The following is a 19,558-nucleotide window of genomic DNA, read 5'->3' as shown; positions in this document are numbered from 1 at the left end:
TTTTTCTACTTGAGAGCGACTGACAGAGGAAGAAAAAGGCGGGGGGGGGGGGGAGGGAGAGAGAGGGGAAGGGAGGGAGGAGAGAGGAGAGAGAGAATGGGTGCGCCAGAGCCTACAGCCACTGCAAACGAACTCCAGACGTGTGCACCCCCTTGTGCATCTGGCTAACGTGGGTCCTGGGGAATTGAGCCTCAAACCAGGGTCTTTAGGTTTCACAGGCAAGCACTTAACCGCTAAGCCATCTCTCCAGCCCTAAATCTGACTTTTAATCTCCTTAGTATGTGCTAACCAGAGAAGCCTATATTGCAAAGTTTATTTATTTTTTTTAAGCAAAGGGTAACTTCAACATAAGTAATCAGCATTCAGGATTTTCAAATCATTTCTCAGCATTAAACAAACAAACAAAAAAACACAAAAAGATGTTAAATTTTTTTTTGTTTTACTTTTGGTTTTTCAAGGTAGGGTTTCACTTTAGCCCAGGCTGACCTGGAATTCACTCTGAAGTCTCAGGGGGACCTTGAACTCTCAGAGATTCTCCTACCTCTGCCTCTCAAGTGCTGGGATTAAAGTAATGCGCCACCACACCTGGCTCGATTATATTATTTTATTTTTCAAGTTAGAGTTTTGCTCTGGCCCAGGCTGACCTGGAATTCACTATGTAGTCTAAGAGTGGCCTCAAACTCAAGGCAATCCTACCTCTGCCTCCCGAATGCTGGGATTAAAGGCATTTACCATGGTGCCCAGCAAAATGTTTTGTTTTGTTTTTCAAGGTAGGATCTCGCTCTAGCCCAGGCCATCCTGGAATTCACTACGTACTCTCTCAGGCTGAACTCACAAAGATCTTCTTACCTCAGCCTCCTGAGTGCTGGGATTGAAGGTGTGTGCCACCTTGTCTGGCTAAGCTGGGTTTTCATTGGACATAGCAACCCCTGTAGTCCTATGCTTGGGAGGCTGAGGCAGGAAGACCCTGAGTTTCAGCCTATAATGGACTGCACAGGACGGTTTCAAATCAAACCTCTGTCAAGTTACACGAGCACACATACTTTCAGGTCTTGTTCTTCTTCTACTTTAGGTGCCGTTTGTACTTTTATCTTCTCCGAAGATTCTTCTACTTCTTCTGTTTCTTTGTCTGAACTTTCATCTATTTTTTCTGAATTTTCAGCACCAATTGCTGCAGAAGAAAGCACATGAAACTAAACCAAAGAGCCAGTACTCCCAAAATGTATCTTTTCTTAAAATGTGTATAAATTCACATTGTTCTACTTGTTATCTTGTATCTTCTGCTTTCCATTTCTCCTATCACCTTTTCTCATCTTTTTTTCTAGAATGCCAACAATTACTTATAAAAGCTAAGTATCAAACCTAGAATTCATGAGCAATATGAAAGGTTTTAACTCAGAGCAGTCTTAACATAAAACCATTCAATTGCCAGGTGTGGTGGTGGCCTGTGCCTGCAATCCCTGCACTTAGGAGGCGGATACCAGGAGGATCCTGAGTTTTAGGCCAGCCTTGGCTACATCGCAATCTCTGTCTCAAAACATTACTGGGCTGGGGAGATGGCTCAGCAGTTAAAGGTACTTGCTTGCAAAGTCTACTGGCTCAGGTTTGAAGAGGCAGATACATAACATGGTGCATGTGTCTAGAGTTCATCTGCAGAGGCGAGATACTGTGGTGTGCCTATTCTCTAATAAATAAAAACACTACTACTGCCACTACTACCAAAATCCATTCAATTTCCTTCCTGAACTAGCTAAGACCTATAGACAATCATTCTTCTCTCTCCTTCTCTCTGCTTGTCTCTCTCTCAGATAAATGAATATAATATTTAAAAAGAGAGAGAAAGCAGGGTGTGGTGGTACACGCCTTTAATCCCAGCACTCAGGAGGCAGAGGTAGGAGGATGGCCATGTGTTTGAGGCCAACCTGTGACTACATAGTGAATTCTAGGTCAGCCTGATCTAGAGTGAAACCCTACCTACCTCAAAAAAAAAAACCAAACAAACAAACAAAAAAACCTTAAAAAGAGAGAGGGTGTCATGTACTCTAGGTTGGCAAATTCACAACGTACTTGAAAATCACCTCTAACTTTTGATCTCAATTAAATGTATATGCTGCTACATCAGGTTTTATGTGCTGCTAGGCTAAAGCCAGGGCATTGTGCATGTCAGGCTTTATCCCTAGCCCCTACTTACGTTTTTTCAGAATTTTCAAATTGTCAGAAACAAAATCTATTAATTTTACCTATTTATTTATAACACATCCTATATGAGATAATTGTAATAGCATGCATAAGAACAATTTTATGCACTACTATAACTAGCATAACAGGAATGTTTGGTAGGGCAATTAAACAAGAACTGTTAAGTAAAAATACACATATGCCCAGACCTGAGAGTGGTGGCTTTAATCCTACCAGGCTACAGAGTGAGTTTCAGGTCAGTCTGGACTAACGTGAGACCTCGCTTCAGGAAAACAACAACAACTGGGTGTGGTGGTGCATACCCAATGCCAGCTCACTGGATGCAGAGGTAGGATCACTGTGAGTTCGAGGCCCACCCTGAGACTACATAGTGATTTCCAGGTCAGCCTGAACTAGAGTGAGACTCTGTCTCGAAAAAACAAAAACAAAAACAAAAAACAATGAAGGACCTACAGCCCAGTGTAACACACTACTCCTAACATCTTGCTCCTCCACGTGCCTGTCATCGCTAGGCTGATGCTGTATCTTCTTTTAATTTCATCAGATGGTTAAGCATATACTCTTGTCTATTTTCTTTCTTTTTTTTTTAAACTCATGTTTTTAATTTTTGTTTATTTTTATTTATTTGAAAGTTGCAGAGAAAAAGGCAAGGAGAGAGAGGGAGGGAGGGAGGGAGAGAGAGAGGGAGGGAGGATGAGTGTGCCAGGACCTCCAGCCACTGCAAATGAACTCCAGATATGTGTGCCTCTTGTGCATTTGGCTAACATGGGTCCTGGATAATCAAGCCTTGAGCTGGGGTCTTTAGGCTTCACAGGCAAGTGCTTAACTGCTAAGCCATCTCTCCAGCCCACTCTTGTCTATTTTCTGATACAAAGGATACCAGTATGTGTATAGCTTCCCCACCCAATATTATTGCTTCTCAAATTAATCCAGGGACTGGGGAGATGGTTCAGGGCCTAAAGATGCTTATTTGCAAATCATGCTGTCCTGGGTTCGATTCCCTAGGACCCACATAATGTCAGATGCACAAAGTGGTATTTATCTGCACTGGCAAGAGGCCCTGGAGCACTTACTCTCTCAACCTTTGTAAAAAGTAAAGTACAATGTTATAAACATGTTTCATTCATTTCCTTCACTTGCTGATTAGAATTTCATTGTAAAATTACACAATTTATCCAAAGGATACAAATAAATGGTACACACATTTTTGGTTAAAAGAAAATAAAATCAAGGGTTAGCCAGATCTGGTGGTGCACACCTTTAATCCCAGCACTCAGGAGTGATAGGCAGGAGGATCACTGTGAGTTCAAGGCCAGTTTGGGATTATGGGGTGAGTTCCAGGTCAGCCTGGGCTAAAGTGAGACCCCATCTCTTTAAAAATACATGGCTTATTGATATAGCTGAGCAAAAGGCTCTTGCTTTCAGCCTGCCAGCCAGAGTTCCATTCCCCAGTATTCAAGTAAAGCCCATCCATACTCATTCTCGTTCTCTCTCAAATAAATAAGTGTTTTCTTCTTCTTCTTCTTCTTTCAGTTTAGGGTCTTGCTCTAGCCCAGGCTGACCTAGAATTCACTATGTAGTCTCAGGGTGGCCTCGAACTTATGGCAATCCTACCTTTGCCTCCCGAGTACTGAGATTAAAGGTGTGAACTACCACACGTGGCTCAAATAAATCGAAGTTTTTTTTTAAATAAAAACAATGCCACATTTGTATTAAGTGTAAAATGTAGACACAATTTAAGTATCCATTTGATAAAGGGAAAATTGAATAAATAGACCTAGGGCTAGAGAGATGGCTTAGTGGTTAAGTGCTTGCCTGTGAAGACTAAGGACCCTGGTTCAAAACTCAATTCCCCAGGACCCACATTAGCCAGATGCACAAGGGGGCTCACGCATCTGGAGTTCGTCTGCAGTGGCTGGAGGCCCTGGTGCACCCATTCTCTCTCTCTCTCTGCCTTTTTCTCTCTGTCGCTCTCAAATAAAAAAATAAAAATAATTTAAATAAATAGGCCTTTAGCACTAACCAGTTAAAAACGATTTTAAACTATCTGTATTTGTGGGCTGGGGAGATAGCTTGGTTGTTAAAGGTACTTGCCTTCAAAGGCTGACAGACCAGGTTTGATTTCCCAGTGCCCATGCACTGCCAGATGCACAGTAGCACATGCATCTTTTTTTTTTTTTTTGCAGTGACAGGAGGAGTGCTTATGTGCACTCTAATAAAGAGAAATATTTAAATATAATTTGTATTCATTTATTTAGGCAGGCGAGAGAATGGATGTATCAGAGACTCTTGGTGCTGCAAATGAGCTACAGATACATAAGCCACTTTGGGCACTTGGCTTTTATAACTACTGCAAAACTGAACCGGGCTGGTAGGCTTTGCAAGCAAGTGCATTCAACCACAAAGCAGTCTCACCAGACCAAAACAATGATATTTTAAGACACTAAGTAAATTTTTATGTCACGCAGTTAAAAAAAAAAAAAGAGAGGTGGGGGCTGGAGAGATGGCTTAGCCGTTAAGGCGTTTCCCTGCACAGCCAAAGGACCAACGTTTGATTCCTCAGGACCCATGTAAGCCAGATGTACAAGGCGGTATATGCGTCTGCAGCTCGTCTACAGTGGCTGAGGCCCTGGTGTGCCCATTCTCTCTCTCAAATAAATAAAAAAAATAATATTAAAGAAAGGTGGGTCAATTTTATGTTCTGTTGTTGAGGTAATTCATTCTCCATAAAGAATACAGGACCCCAGAATCTTTTTACATCTCACTATAGGTACAATAGGAAAGAGAGAACAGGAAGCAATCTTCTCTCACAGCATTCCCCCTGAAGTATAAAGGTGCTGTTCTCCACCTATTTCTAAAGAGGAAAACGCTGTCTAGCACATGGAGTTGTCTAGATTCAATTCCCAGCACTGCATTTAAGCAAATAAAGTTTCATACAAAGCAAATTACCAGTTTCTCCATTTTCTGGAGTCTCTCGTCCAGTTTTACTAGAACTTCGGCTGGTGGATTCTGGACTGGTAGCTCGAACAAACATCTTCCATTTTCCTTTTTTAGACATAAGTTTACGCATTCCATCCTGAGATGCTGGCTGGCTGGTATCAGAACGGGGACTAGACCCTGACACACTACCATCTCCTTCTTCCAAAGCTCGCAACTCTGCCTATAAAGAATGTGCCAATGAAGTTAGTTAGTGTGTCGTTAACTTCTTATCAATAGTTACACTATGAGTAGCAAGAATGACAACCATGACTATACTCCCTGCTCGATAATTCTACTGCTCCTTGAATACTCACCCACAACTACAGCTACAAACTTGGAGGGAGTATGTGCTACAGGCCCACAAACCTTCCAATACAAACCCTAGAGAAAAAGCTCAATTAGCAAGTCCTTTTTTACAGATTTAAATTTTCAAGTGGGAAAAGCTTCAAGAGATACTACTATTATTGACACCTGTTAAGAATTTGCTTCAATCCGTACTGTAAAAAAATATTCTTAGACCAGGTGTGGTGGAGCATGCCTTTAATCTCACCACATGGGAGGCGGAGATAGGAGGAATGCTGTGAGTTCAAGGCCAGCCTGAGAATACATAGTGAATTCCAGGTCAGCCAGAGCTAGATGACACCCTACCTTGAAAACCCCCTACAATTTTTTTTTTTTTTAATTTACCAGAAGAGAGAGATATTAAGAGAGACAGAGAATGGGCACACCAGGTCTCCAGCCACTGCAAACAAACTCCAGATGCATGCACCACTCATGCATGTGGCTTTATATGGGTACTGGGGAATAAAACCCAGGTAATTAGGATTTGCAGACAAGTACCTCAACCACTGACCCATCTCTCCAGTCCCATACTGTACTTTAGACAATAACAGAAGGAATTGTACCAAAGGAAAAGAAGTTAGAAAACAGAGCCAGGCATGGTGGCACATGTCTTTAATTTCAGCACTTGGGAGGCAGAGGTAGGAGGATTGTGAGTTTGAGGCCATCCAGAGACTACATACTGCATTCCAGGTCAGCCTGGACTAGAGACTGAGACTCTACCTAGAAAAACCAGAAAGGGGCTGGGGAGATGGCTCAGCAGTTAAGGCACTTGCCTGGAAACTCTAGGGACCAGTGTTCGACTCCCCAGTACCCATGTAAAGCCAGATGCATAAGGTGGTACATGTACCTGGAGTTCATCTGCAGCAGTGAGAGGCCATGGCAGCATGCCAATTCTCTCCCGCTCTCCTTGCAAATAAATTAATTAAAAAAAAATTAAACACTCAGGAGCCGTAGATTGTTATTAGAAAATTTTCAGTGCCAGGGATGGGATCCTGTCCAGTGAGTTCTTGACCAGGGAGGTCCCTGATGCCTCCAAAATGTTACAGGCCATTGTCAAGGCCCTTGGTTTCCCACCAGGAATAGATGGTAAGTCCCTAGTGCTGAAGACTCCACATACTTGGGCTTCAAGGCCACTGAGAAATCCTGCTGAAACTGAGCTGATAACCTCCTCCATATAGACAAGCTGGAGGAAGCCATTCTACATGCAGGTCAATGGGAGAGAAAACACCAGTGAAGATACTCAACAGTGGACACTGCAAGCCTTAAATTTGGCCAGCTAGGCCAAATGAGCCAATGGGTGCAATAGTGGCACATCTGTCATGGTGGAAACCAACTGCCCTCCAATTGGACTGGAGACCTGCTTCATGGGAGGGAATACATCCCTGATACTGAAAACTTAAAAACAGGGGTAGTCATGAGCCCTAGGGGGTATAACATCTACTGCTGTCTGGCTAAATGATTATACTATGCTTATCAAACTGCCGAGTAAACACTTCTCTTAATGTTCATACACTTATATTAATGCTCTCTCACTTTTGGTAGAGAATCTTCTCTTTTCAGATGGCAGTGACCTTGGGATGACTCAGAAGGCATCATGGTGCTGGAAAGAAGTGACAGAGTACTCAGTACTGCAATAACTATCATACTTTCCAAGGATCAGGCTCTATTGTGGAAGAGGTGGCAGAAAGAATGTAAACCAAAGGAAGGGTAGGACTCCTTACAACAATGTGCTCCCTCCAGACACAAAATGGCCTGGATATCCATGACCACATAGTGCCTGACACTATCTACACAAGACCATCATAGTAGGAGGAAAAGATCATGACATCAAAATATAAGAGAGTGATTGAGGGGAAGGAAATATGATGGAGAATGCAGTTTCAAAGAGGAAAGTGGGGGAGGGAGGGCATTACCATGGGACATTTTTTTATAATCAAGGAAGTTGTTACTAAAAAAAAAATTGAAAAAAAAATTAAGGTGGGTGTGGTGGCGCATGCCTTTAATCCCAGCACTCGAGAGGCAGAGGTAGAAAGATCACCTTGAGTTTGAGGCCACCCTGAGACTACATAGTTAATTCCAGGTTAGCCTGGACCAGAGTGAGACTCTAGCTCAAAGAAAAAAAAAAGTTAAAAAACAGGCAAAAACCAACTTCTCAATGGCAAAAGTTTCCCATAGCCCACCTTTATAAAAGAAAGGCACAGATAATGGTATTTCTGTTATGAGGGAAGACAAACTGCTGATTGGACTGAAGGCCTGCTCCACAGGAGGAAATACATGTCTGGCACTGAAAACCTAGTCAAAGCCTATGGCTGGGGAGGTCATGAGCTCCAGGGGATTGATTAACAACTGCTGTTGTCTGGCTAAATGCAAATATTACAATGATCAAACTGCTCAATAAGCACTTTTTAAAATATTTATGTACATGTTCATATATTAATGCTACTCTCGTTTTTGGTTAGAGAAGCTTCTCTTTTCAGATGGTGGCGACTGCTGTGGTTGGTAACTCAAAAAGTCAACAGTGCGAAGACATGTTCAGCATTAAATGAGACAGCTCTATCACTCCCTCCAAGGCTCAGGGTCCATTATGGAAAAGGTGGCAGAAAGAATCTAAGAGCCAAAGAAAGGGCAAGACTACTTACAATGCTGTATTCCAGATACAAAAAGGCCTGGATATCTATGACCTCACAGTGTCTGACAGTACCTACAAAAACCAAACAGGCTGGAGAGATGACTTAGTGGTTAAGCGGTTGCCTGTGAAGCCCAAGCACCCTGGTTTGAGGCTCGATTCCCCAGGACTCACGTTAGCCAGATGCACAAGGGGGCGCACGTGTCTGGAGTTCTTTGCAGTGGCTGAAGGCCCTGACGCGCCCATTCTCTCTCTCTCTGTCTCCCTCTTTCTCTCTCTGTCACTCTCAAATAAATAAATAATTTAAAAAACAAACAAACAATGATGACACCAACTACAGAGATGGCTTAGTGGTTAAGGTGCATGCCTCTGAAGCCTAAGGACCCAGGTTCAATTCCTCATGACCCACATAAGCCAGATGCAAAGGGTGGCACATGTGTCTATAGAGTACATTTGCAGTGGCTAGAGGTCCTGGAGCACACATTCTCTCTCAAATAAATAAAATAAAATAAATATATTTTTAAAAAATACCAACTCAATAAAACCTGTGGTAGTTATTCTTCACTACCAACTTAGACAGGATTTAGAACAGCCTAGGAGATGTACCTCTGAACATGTCTATGAGGATGTTTCAAGAAAGGTTTAGTTTAATGGGGCTGGGGAAATGGCTCAGTAGTTTATCTGAATCCCCAGTTCAATTCCCTAGTACCTATGTAATGCCAGATGCACAAAGTTGTGTATGCACCTGCAGTTCATTTGCAGTGGCTAGCAGCCCTGGCGTGCCCACTCTCTCTCTCCTTGCAAATAAATTTTTAAAAAAATGTAAGGGTAGTACAACATGCTCCTCCAGACACAAAATGGCCTGGATAGCCACGATCTCACAGTGCCTGATACTACCTACACAAGACCATCATAAGAGGAGGAAAAGATCATGACATCAAAATAAAAGGGAGACTGATTGACATGGGGAGGGGATATGATAGAGAATGGAATTTCAAAGGGGAAAGTGTGGGGGGATATTAACATGAATTTTTTTTATAATCATGGAAAATGTTAATAAAAATTGAGGGAAAAAAGGTTTAATGTAGAGAAGACCTTTGAGTTGGGGGTTCCAGAACAGAAAGAGTGGGAAAAAAAAAAGAGGAAGCCAGCTGAGTACAAGGATTCATCTGTCTGCTTCCTGACTATAGCCAGTGTGACCAACTGCCTTATGCTCTAGTCACCTCAGCTAGGTTCTCTCAGTGCTGCAGCTTCCCCATCGCACTGGACTATACTCTCAAACTGTGAATCCAAAAATCCCTTCCCAAAGATGCTTTTGTAAGCACCTTGTAACAGAAATGAAGTAATATATAACCTTCAAAGACTTACTTTTTTCCTTTCTAAAACCAGCTCCAGTTCAAGAGTATCTTGTTCTTCCTCCTCTTCACTTTCTCCTGATTGTACCACACTGCACAGGTCCTCCTGAGAGGGGTCTTCAATACTGTCCAGTGTCATTTCCTGTGGCTGTACTGTTGTCACAACTTCTTCTGCTGCTGTATTTGTTTCTTTCACCTCTGATGCTGGCTCTGCTTCTTTACAAATTACTTTTCTTCTCCACCTCTCTTCTTCCTCTTTTATTCCCTCTGGCAGTAAAGGAGCAAGTAGTGACGCTGCCACCCCTTTCCTCTCTTCCTCGCTGTTTGACAGAGCCTGAATTCCTTCATTTACTTCCTGTAAGGAGAAAATGCTTTAGTCTAAATTCCCAAATCTCTAGGTCTACATTTATATTAACTGTATTTTACAGTCACTGCATATTCATAAAGCCAGTCTGTACCCAGCATTATTTGTAAATGTTTGTGCCATTAGCTGTACATAAAGAAAATGTTATCTTAGAAGGTAGTGTTGGAACAAAAATCTAGTTCTGGGTGGGACTCCACCATCAATTCAAAAGAAAAAGAAGCTGGAGCTGGGCATGGTGGAGTATGCCTTCAATCTCAGCACTCAGGAGGCAGAGGTAGGAGGATGGCTGTGAGTTCACGGCCACCCTGAGACTATATAGTGAATTCCAGGCCAGCCTGGACTACAGGGAGACTCTACCCTGAGAAACCAAAAAGAAAAGGAAGCTGTAGTCAGGACAAAGAGGGAACCTTGAGAGCAACACTTTATGTCAATGCGTGATTGGTTAAATTGTCACTTCACTCCTCTATAAGAGAGAAAAATATCACAGGTGTGCTCCCAATGAGGATCTGACTCTGCCTAACTCAACTGCCCAGCACTCATGTAAGTAGCTGGTTGTGGCCATGCACTTCTATAACCCCAGTCCTATGAGGAGTCCAGACAGGAAAACCACTAGGGCTTCTTAGGGCAGGGGTGAAAACAGCACCTTTGGGATGAGTGAGAGACTCTGTCTCAAGAAAACAGGCAGGGGCTGGAGAGATGGCTTAGCGGTTAAGCGCTTGCCTGTGAAGCCTAAGGACCCTGGTTCAAGGCTTGGTTCCCCAGGTCCCACGTTAGCCAGATGCACAAGGGGGCACACGCGTCTGGAGTTCGTTTGCAGAGGCTGGAAACCCTGGCGTGCCCATTCTCTCTCTCTCTCCCTCTACCTGTCTTTCTCTCTGTGTCTGTCGCTCTCAAAGAAAGAAAGAAAGAAAGAAAGAAAGAAAGAAAGAAAGAAAGAAAGAAAGAAAGAAAAAAAGAAAGAAAGAAAGAAAGAAAGAAAGAAAACAGGCAGATGAGTGAAAGGAGGACACCAAACATTCTTCTCTAGCTTCTGCTCATGTGCATACAGCATACACCTATCTGCACATGCATATACTCAGTACACGAAACTCTCATCAGACAAACACACATGCCTAAAAACAAAACTATTACATTCAGGGGGCTAGGGAGATATGGATAAAATGTCTGCCATTCAATCGTGAGGAACAAAGTTCAGACCCCAGCCCCTACATAAATGCCAAGTGAGCACAGCAGCCAGCCTAAAATCCCAGCACTTGAGAGGCAGGAACAGAAGTTCCCCAGGGCAAGCTAAATAGCCAGACTAGCTGAATCATTTCAAATGAGAGGCCTTGCCACAATAGATAAAATAGAGGATAACTAACTGAAGACACCATATGCTCACTTCTGGCCTCCACTTCAAAACTGTGCACCTATGCTCATGAATGCCCATGCATGCATGCACACCATACGCTGCACATGCCTAAAAAAACACCTTCAGTCTAAAGTGCATAAAGTGTACATGACCTATAATTGAGTTCTGTGTTTTAGACTTGAATTGCATCTTCAGGATAACTATTTATGCAATTACTCCAAAATATGAGACACTTCTGGTCCCCATTTTGTGTGGTTTTTTTTTGGGGGGGGAAGGGGAGAGGGGTGTGTTAGAGATAGGGTCGCATTCTAGCCCAGGCTGACCTGGAATTCACTATGTAGTCTCAGGGTGGCCCTGAACTCAGTGATCCTTCTACCTCACTCTGCCTCCTAAGTGCTGGGATTAAAGGCATGTGCCACCATGCCAGCTTCTTTTTTAAAATTTACTTGAAAGAGGGATGAGGTAGATAGCAGATGCCAGGGCATCTAGCCACTGCAAATGAACTACAGGCACACATGTCACCTTGTCCATCTGGCTTACACAGGTATTAGGACATAAAACCTGGGTCCTCAAACTTTGTTGAAAAGTGTCTTAACCACTAACATTCCATGCATTTTTTTGAATTTTTGACAACTACACTTACAGACAATAAAACATGGTATTTCTCTCCTCCCCCACTTTTCCCTTCACAACTTTGCTCTCCATCATATCCCCTCCCTCTCTTCAAATTTGATGTCCCCATGTTTTTTTTTTTTAGGGGGTTTTACCAAGGTAGGGTCTCACTAGAGCCCAGGCTGACCTTTAATTCACTCTGTAATACTAGGCAGGCTTCAAACTCACAGTTATCCTCCTCTCTCTGCTTCCTGAGCACTGGGATTAAAGGTGTGTGCCAACATGCCTGGCCCCTTTTTTTTATTATTATTTTATTTATTTATTTATTTATTTGAGTGACAGACACAGAGAGAAAGACAGATAGAGGGAGAGAGAGAGAATGGGCGCGCCAGGGCTTCCAGCCTCTGCAAACGAACTCCAGATGTGTGCGCCCCCTTGTGCATCTGGCTAATGTGGGACCTGGGGAACTGAGCCTTGAACCAGGGTCCTTAGGCTTCACAGGCAAGCGCTTAACCGCTAAGCCATGTCTCCAGCCCTGGCCCTTGTTTTGGATAAAGGTTACTCAATCTGACATAGTTCAGACTTTCTTAAAAAATATTTTTTAAATTTTTATTTATTTATTTCAAAGAGAGTGAGAGAATATACGGGTACATCATGGCCTCCAGCCACTGGAAACATGTACCTGAAGGGTTAATGACTCTCCCTGAAAACCAAAGGGAACTAAAAGAGTTATTAACTATCCCTAAGACTAGGGACATCTAGGGCAGTCAGTCCTAGGCAAGCCTGACAACTCCCCTGATTGATAAATTTCCCTTAACTCAGAAGACCTTGAAGGAACAGAAACATTCTTGCTGAAAAAGCCTATTCTAAGCAACGACATAAATATCTACAAGTTCCTTATTTACTTCCCTTGGACCTATACCTGGTCCACTGTTTTCTTAGGATCCTCCTTATAAGCTTGCACCCTAGCCTAGCTCAGTGCTTCAGCCTCCATCCCACAGAAGGCTGCAGCCCCTTGCTGTAAACAGTCTCTGTCTGTTGAAATCAAATCCAGCGTTTTCCTTTGCTTTTCTCTTTCACTTTCCTTACAGCACCACTTTGTACATCTGACTTAAATGTGCCCTGGGGAATTGAACCTGAATCCTTTGGCAATACAAGCAAGTGCTTGAACCATCAAGCCATCTCTCCAGCCTGTGATATAGTTTGTAATTCTTAAAGGAAATGGATCCCTGGAAACCATTTTCTTGAATTGGACAGGGTTTTATCCTGACCTTTGAAATCCTTCTGTTTCTACTTCCTAAGTTCAAGTATTATAAATATGTGCCACCTGCCTGGCATAAGAAAATTATTTAAAATTCCAGGTCAGAGGGAATTACCATGGGATATTTTTGTATAATCATGGAAAATGCTAATAAAATTTAAAAAAAAAATTCCAGGTCAGCTAGAGCAAGACCCTATCTTCAAAAACCAAAACAGCCGGGCGTGGTGGCGCACGCCTTTAGTCCCAGCACTCGGGAGGCAGAGGTAGGAGGATTGCCATGAGTTCAAGGCCACCCTGAGATGACAGAGTTAATTCCAGGTCAGCCTGGACCAGAGTGAGACCCTACCTCGAAAAACCAAAAAAAAAAAAAAAAAACAAAACAAACACCCACTATTCAGTAGCTCCACATTCAGTGAGAGACCCATCTTGAGGAATAAGGTGAAGAGTGATTGAGGTAGACCTCTGGTGTCTACATGTACACATACAAACACAAGAAAATAAAGTCTCATAATAGTGGAGGAAATAAAAAAAAAAAATCAGGAGAATGGCTAGGTGTGGTACTGCATGCCTTTAATACTGACACCAAGGAGGCAGAGGTGGAAGAATCACTGTGAGTTCACAGTCAGCCTGAGACTATATAACAAATTCTAGGTCAGCCTGGGCCAAAGCAAGACTCTACCTTGGGAAACAGAAAGAGAGAGAGAGAGGGAGGGAAGGAGAGAGGGGGGGAGGGAAGAAGAAGGAGGAAGAGGAAGAGGAAAGGATGAGGGGAGGGAGGGAATGAACATGACTTTGTCTCAAGTAGGAATGGGGATCTAGAATCCTGCCTGCTTAGCTGCCCATGTCCTTCTGGATGCCCCAAGTAGTTCCTGTGGCACTCTAAAGCTCTAGAAGAACCACTGACTGGTTTGTAACGGCCACAAATGTTATATAATACACAAAACCAGATTAAGTGAAATAAGAAATCGAATACATCTGTGTTGTATGTTAGTAATTTGAAACTAAGCAAATGCAATAGTAATAACACCAACCTTTTTAACTTCTCGTTTAGTTATGACTGGTCCACTTTTAGTACTAGAAACAGGAATTTTCTCCTTTGGATATACATCTGTATTTAGTACAAAACCAGCTTCAGGACCTGATGCAGAACTGATTAAAGGGGAAAAAAAAAACTCATTAAGAAAACAGAAAACATGTAACTAAAGCACAAGATAAGACTAATATTTTTCTAATTTCTCCCTCAAGGCTATCCTTACCTGGGCTGATAATGTTGTAATCCTTGTACCTGGGTGGCAAGATATTGAGGTAATTCCCAAGTCACTTCATTTGTTTGTGTGTTCCAATAATAATAGCATCCTGTGTTCTCATCCCAGACTTCCTGCCAATCTCCCATCTCAATTCCAACTATAAGAAAATGAAACAATGTTTAAAATGTATAAGCCCTAGGCCGGAGAGTTGGCCTAAAGGTTAAGGTGCTTGCCTGAGAAGCTAAGTCAGACCTCAAATCCCACATAGCCAGATACAGTGACACAAGCCCACAATGTTGCCACATGAGGGCACATACATCTAGAATTCATTTGCAACAGGCTGAAGGTCCTGGCACACCCACTGTCTCTCTCTCTCTCAAAATTAAAAAAAAAAAAAAAAAAAAAATTTAAATGAGGGTGAGGAGGACAGAGCCAGGTGTGGTAGCACCTACCTTTAATCCCAGTACTTGGGAGAAAGAGGTAGGAGGATTGTCATGAGTTCAAAGCCATCCTGAAACTATAGTGAATTTTAGGTCAGCCTGGGTTACAGCAAGACAAAACAAACAAACAAACAAACAAACAAACAGGCAGACAAACAAAAATGGTGGGACTAGTGCTGGGCATAGTGGTGCACACCTTTAATCTCAGCACTTGGGAAGCTGAAGTAGGAGGATCGCTGTGAGCTAAGAGGCCAGCCTGGGACTAGAGTCAGTTCCAGTCTAGCCTGGACTAAAGGCTAAAGCATCTGGGCTTTCACTTTTAGGGATGTCAATGCCTAACACACCTTTAAGGGCAAATCTTTTTTTTCCCGTCTCTCACAAGCAGAGAAAGAATGGGCACGTCAGGGTCTCCTTTCACTGCAAACTCCAGATGCATGAGCCACTTTGTATCTGACTTTATGTGGGTTCTGGAGAATCGAACCTGGGCCACCAGGCTTTGCAAGCAAGCACTTTAACCACTGAGCAATCTCTCCAGTCCACTAAGGATTAGTCTTAAGATTTTATTTTCATTATTTTTATTGGTTTTATGAGGCAGGGTCTTGCTGTAGACCAGGCTGACCTGGAATTCATGATGTAGTCTCAGGGTAGCCTTGAACTCTCAGTGATCTTTCTACCTCTGCCTCTCGAGTGCTGGGATTAAAGGCATGCACCACTATGTCCAGCTAAGCTTTCTTTCTTGGTTAAAAAAAATAAAAATCAATTAAGAGAGAGACAGAAAAAGAATGCATGGACATATCAGAGCCTCCTGCTGCTGCAAACAAATTCCAGACACATGAACTACTTTGTACATCTGCCTTTATATGAGTCCTGAGTACTCAAACCCAGGCCGTCAGGCTTTACAAGCAAGCACCTATAAACACTGAGCAATCGTTCTGGCCCCTTAAGATGTCTTTTTATTTCATTTTTTAAAACTTTATTAATTTTTTAAATCTTATTTGAGAGAGAGAAAGAGGCGGAGAGAGGGAGAGAAAGAATGAGCACACCAGAGTCTCCAGCCACTGTTAATGAATTCCAGATGCATGCGCCCCCTTGTGCATCTGGCTTATGTGGGTCCTGGGGAATTGAACTGAGGTCCTTTGGTTTTGCAGGCAAATACCTTAACCACTATGCCATCTCTCCAGTCCCCTTCTTTTTATTTCATCTTTCATATTTATTTATTTATTTTAGAGAGAGACAGGGGGTGGAGTGGAGAGAGAGAATTGGCTGCATCAGGGCCTTAGCCACTGCACTCAAACTCCAACCGCTTTGCACCACCTAGTGGGCATGTGTGACCTTGTGCTTGCCTCACCTTTGTACAGCTGGCTTATGTGCGATCTGGAGAATCGAATCGAATAAGGGTCCTTAGGCTTCACAGGCAAGCATCTTAACTGCTAAGCCATCTCTCTAGTCTCCCCTTAAGATTTCTTTAAACAAAGGCCCACACTTACCTCCTGCCAGTGAGCACTGAGTGTCATACTGCCACCCTGGTGCTTGCATCGAGTCTGTTCCATTTGCTGTAGTAGAAGAAAGGGCTGATGTAGCTGCTTCCTTTGGTTCTGGTCGAGGTGGAGTTGGAGGTGGAACAGAAGCAACCACAGGAGCTGCAGGCTGAGGAGCTGTTATGGCATCAATCTCCTGTAGAATGAAGAGCAATAACTGGCTGAGATTGGTGGCTAATGTCTGAAATTCCAACCCTTCTGAATCAGAAGCAGAAGATATGTGCCACCACATAGGGCTTTACAAGTAAATTTGTTTTCCCTAAAACAAGTTTCTGGCAAGTTTTCTTAAAGAAAAAATTACATAGTTTACTTTTCACCAGTCTGCACTAGCATACTTCTTTAAATATATATATTTTTTATTTAGTACTTATTTATTAGAGAGACAAAGAGGCAGACAGAATGGGTGCACCAGGGCCTCCAGCTACTGTAAACGAACTCCAGATAAATGTGCCACCTTGTGCATCTGGCCTATGTGGGTTCTGGGGAATTGAACCTGAGTTCTTAGGCTTCACAGGCAAATGCCTTAACCACTAAGCCATCTCTCCAACCCTTGCATTCTTCTAATAATGTCAGAATCACCTGGATCAAAGATCAATAGTGTGCACACTCTGTAGTATTTACCACATGCTGTGCCTAATTCAATTTTACTGCCACTAACTGGTGGACCCCAGTTTTGGGCAACATAGCAGAGGTATCTCAGATTTCCTTAAAGCTGAGCAGTGGTTGGCAAGGATGACCAATTTTGCTTGGCCCTGTCTGATCATCTTCAGAGTCTGCTCGTACGCCAGCACGTACTTTTCACAACAAGTTGGACCTGGTGCTGATTGACTCGAGACTTTTTCATCTTCTTTGTGATCACCATCTTCCTGCCTTAGGTGTGGCCAAGATGGCCAGGGAGCGAAAAGGAAGGTGCTCCCACAATACAAAGCACTTCCTGACTAGGACCAGAAGCCTACATGTAATTTTTAAAGTAGCTTTAATAACTGACAATGTAAACAAAAATGATCACTCACGGCCAGGAAATTGGCCAGTGTACTATCGATGTCAGTTGACTGGTTTCCATTAGCCTCTTTGGATTGTGCTGGTTTTTCAGAAACATCACTCTCATCATCATCGCTGTCAGCATAAGCACCAAGTAAACACAGACCTCCTAGAAACAGAAAGGAAAATCTTAGAAACAATGCCTGTATGTTCTAGAAAGTAGAAGTAAATACATACATCCCATGGTGCTCTTGACACAGAGCTAATTTCCTCCCTCCCTCCCTCCCTTCCTTCCTTCTTTCTTGGCAGAGCTAACATGTTGTTTATAAATTAGACCACAACTTCAAAGGAAATAATCACTAAACTGGGTCTAGGTTGTAGCCAAGTAGAAAGGGGTATGCTTAGCATGCAACTCCAACCACACACAAAAACAACCCCCCAAATCTATGCTGGGGACAGTAGTACATGCAAGTATTCCCAATCCTAGAGGCTAATGCAGAATGGTGAATTCAAAGCCAGCTTGGGCTACATAGCAACACCTTTCCCCCAAACCAAGCAATACCCTCCCTAGTATACATCCTCCCCCAAATATATAATTGATCACTGAACCTCATTCTTTCAAATTCACAAAAAACTTGATTTAAACATCTTAGGCTGGCATAACGGCTCACGCCTTTAATCCTAGCACTTGGGAGGCAGAGGTAGGAGGATTGCTAGAGGTTCAAGGCCAGTCTGGGGATACCGAGTGAATTCCAGGTCAGCTTGGGCTAGAATGAGACCCTACCTTGAAAAAAAACAAAAGTTTATCTCAAGCTGGGCAATGTAAAATCCCGTAATTCTAGCACTTGGAAGACTATAGCAAGGAGATAGTGAGTTCAAGACCAGCCTGAATTACAAACTGAAACCTTATCTTGAAACATTAAAGGCTGGAGGCATGGCTCAGTATGTAAAACATGTGCTATGCAAGACTGAGGACCCGGGTTTGGATCCCCAGTACCCACATAAAATGGAGGTCATGGAGGCATGCATCTGAGAACCCAGTGCTAACTAAGTAGACAGGAGGGTCTCAGGGTTTGTTGGCTTGCTTATGTAGTCTAAATGGGGACTTTTGTGATCAATGAGAGACTTTGTCTTGAAAAAGTAAGGTAGGAAGTGAAAGAAAACAGTAACTTCTAACCTCAACCTGTACACACACACACACACACACTCTGATACATAAAATGTCTCAGGCCGGGCGTGGTCGCACACGCCTTTAATCCCAGCATTTGGGAGGCAGTGGTAGGAGGATCACTTTGAGTTGGAGGCTACTCTGATATTACCTAGTGAATTCCAGGTTAGCCTGGGCTACAGTGAGACCCTATCTCAAGCACCCCCCCCAAATTAAAAATAAATAAATAAACAAAATGTCTCAAGACTGGGGAGATGATGACTAAAGATGTTTCCTTACAAAGCCTGCTGGCCCAGGTTCTATTCTCTAGTATCAATGTAAAGCCAGACACAAAAAGTGGTGCATGTGCTGGCTGTAGTGGCACACACCTTTAATCCCAGCACTTAGGAGGCAGAGGTAGGAAGATTGCTGGGCATTCAAGGCCACCCGGAGACTACATAGTGAATTCCAGGTCAGCCTGGGCTGGAGTTATACCCTACCTTGAAAAAAAAAAAGTGGTGCATGTATCTGAGTATGCATTTGCAACAGCAAAGACCCAGGTGAGCTTGTGCATGCATACACATAAAAAAGGTCTTGCTCTCCAGCCCAGGCTGACCTGGAATTCACTATGTAATCCCGGGCTGGCCTTGAACTCACTGCAATCCTTCTACCTCCTGAGTGTTGAGATTTCTAAAGGTATGCATCACCACACCAAGCAAAAATAGTTTTACTTTTTTTTTAAATTAGCAAGTGTGAGTGATTGATAGAGACAGAATTGGTGTGCCAGAACTTCCAGCCATTGTAATTGAACTCCAGATGTGTGCGCCACCTTGTGTGCATGTATAACCTTGCACCACCTTGTGCATCTGGCTTACATGGGACTTGGCGAGTCTAACACAAATCCTTAGGCTTCACAGGCAAGCACCTGAACCGCTAAGCCATCTCTCCAGCCCCCAAACAATTGTTTTTTCCTGTTTTAAGATTGGCTCTCACTGTAGCAAAGGCTGACCTGGAATTCACTATGGAGTCTCAGGGTGGTCTTGAATTCATTGCAATCCTCCTAATTCTGCCTCCCAAGTGCTGGGATTAAAGGCATGTGCCACCCTGGCCCAAAAT

General features: G+C 43.0%; 1 protein-coding gene across 1 annotated transcript in view; it reads right to left on the bottom strand.

Moving 5' to 3' along the window:
* The window catches only part of Fnbp4 (formin binding protein 4), a 59,030-nt gene that overhangs the window by 29,809 nt on the left and 9,663 nt on the right, over positions 1 to 19,558 (bottom strand). The window contains exons 3-9 of the mRNA XM_004657250.2: positions 17,328 to 17,464; positions 16,264 to 16,450; positions 14,346 to 14,493; positions 14,121 to 14,238; positions 9,515 to 9,856; positions 5,149 to 5,359; positions 1,044 to 1,171 (exon numbers count right to left, since the gene is read on the bottom strand). Of these exons, the coding sequence (XP_004657307.2) occupies positions 1,044 to 1,171; positions 5,149 to 5,359; positions 9,515 to 9,856; positions 14,121 to 14,238; positions 14,346 to 14,493; positions 16,264 to 16,450; positions 17,328 to 17,464 (1,271 nt within the window). The remainder of the gene's footprint in view (positions 1 to 1,043; positions 1,172 to 5,148; positions 5,360 to 9,514; positions 9,857 to 14,120; positions 14,239 to 14,345; positions 14,494 to 16,263; positions 16,451 to 17,327; positions 17,465 to 19,558) is intronic.

The sequence above is a fragment of the Jaculus jaculus genome, chromosome 1, assembly GCF_020740685.1.
Source record: "Jaculus jaculus isolate mJacJac1 chromosome 1, mJacJac1.mat.Y.cur, whole genome shotgun sequence".
Classification (NCBI taxonomy): domain Eukaryota; kingdom Metazoa; phylum Chordata; class Mammalia; order Rodentia; family Dipodidae; genus Jaculus; species Jaculus jaculus.
This window is presented reverse-complemented; position numbering and strand designations above follow the sequence as displayed.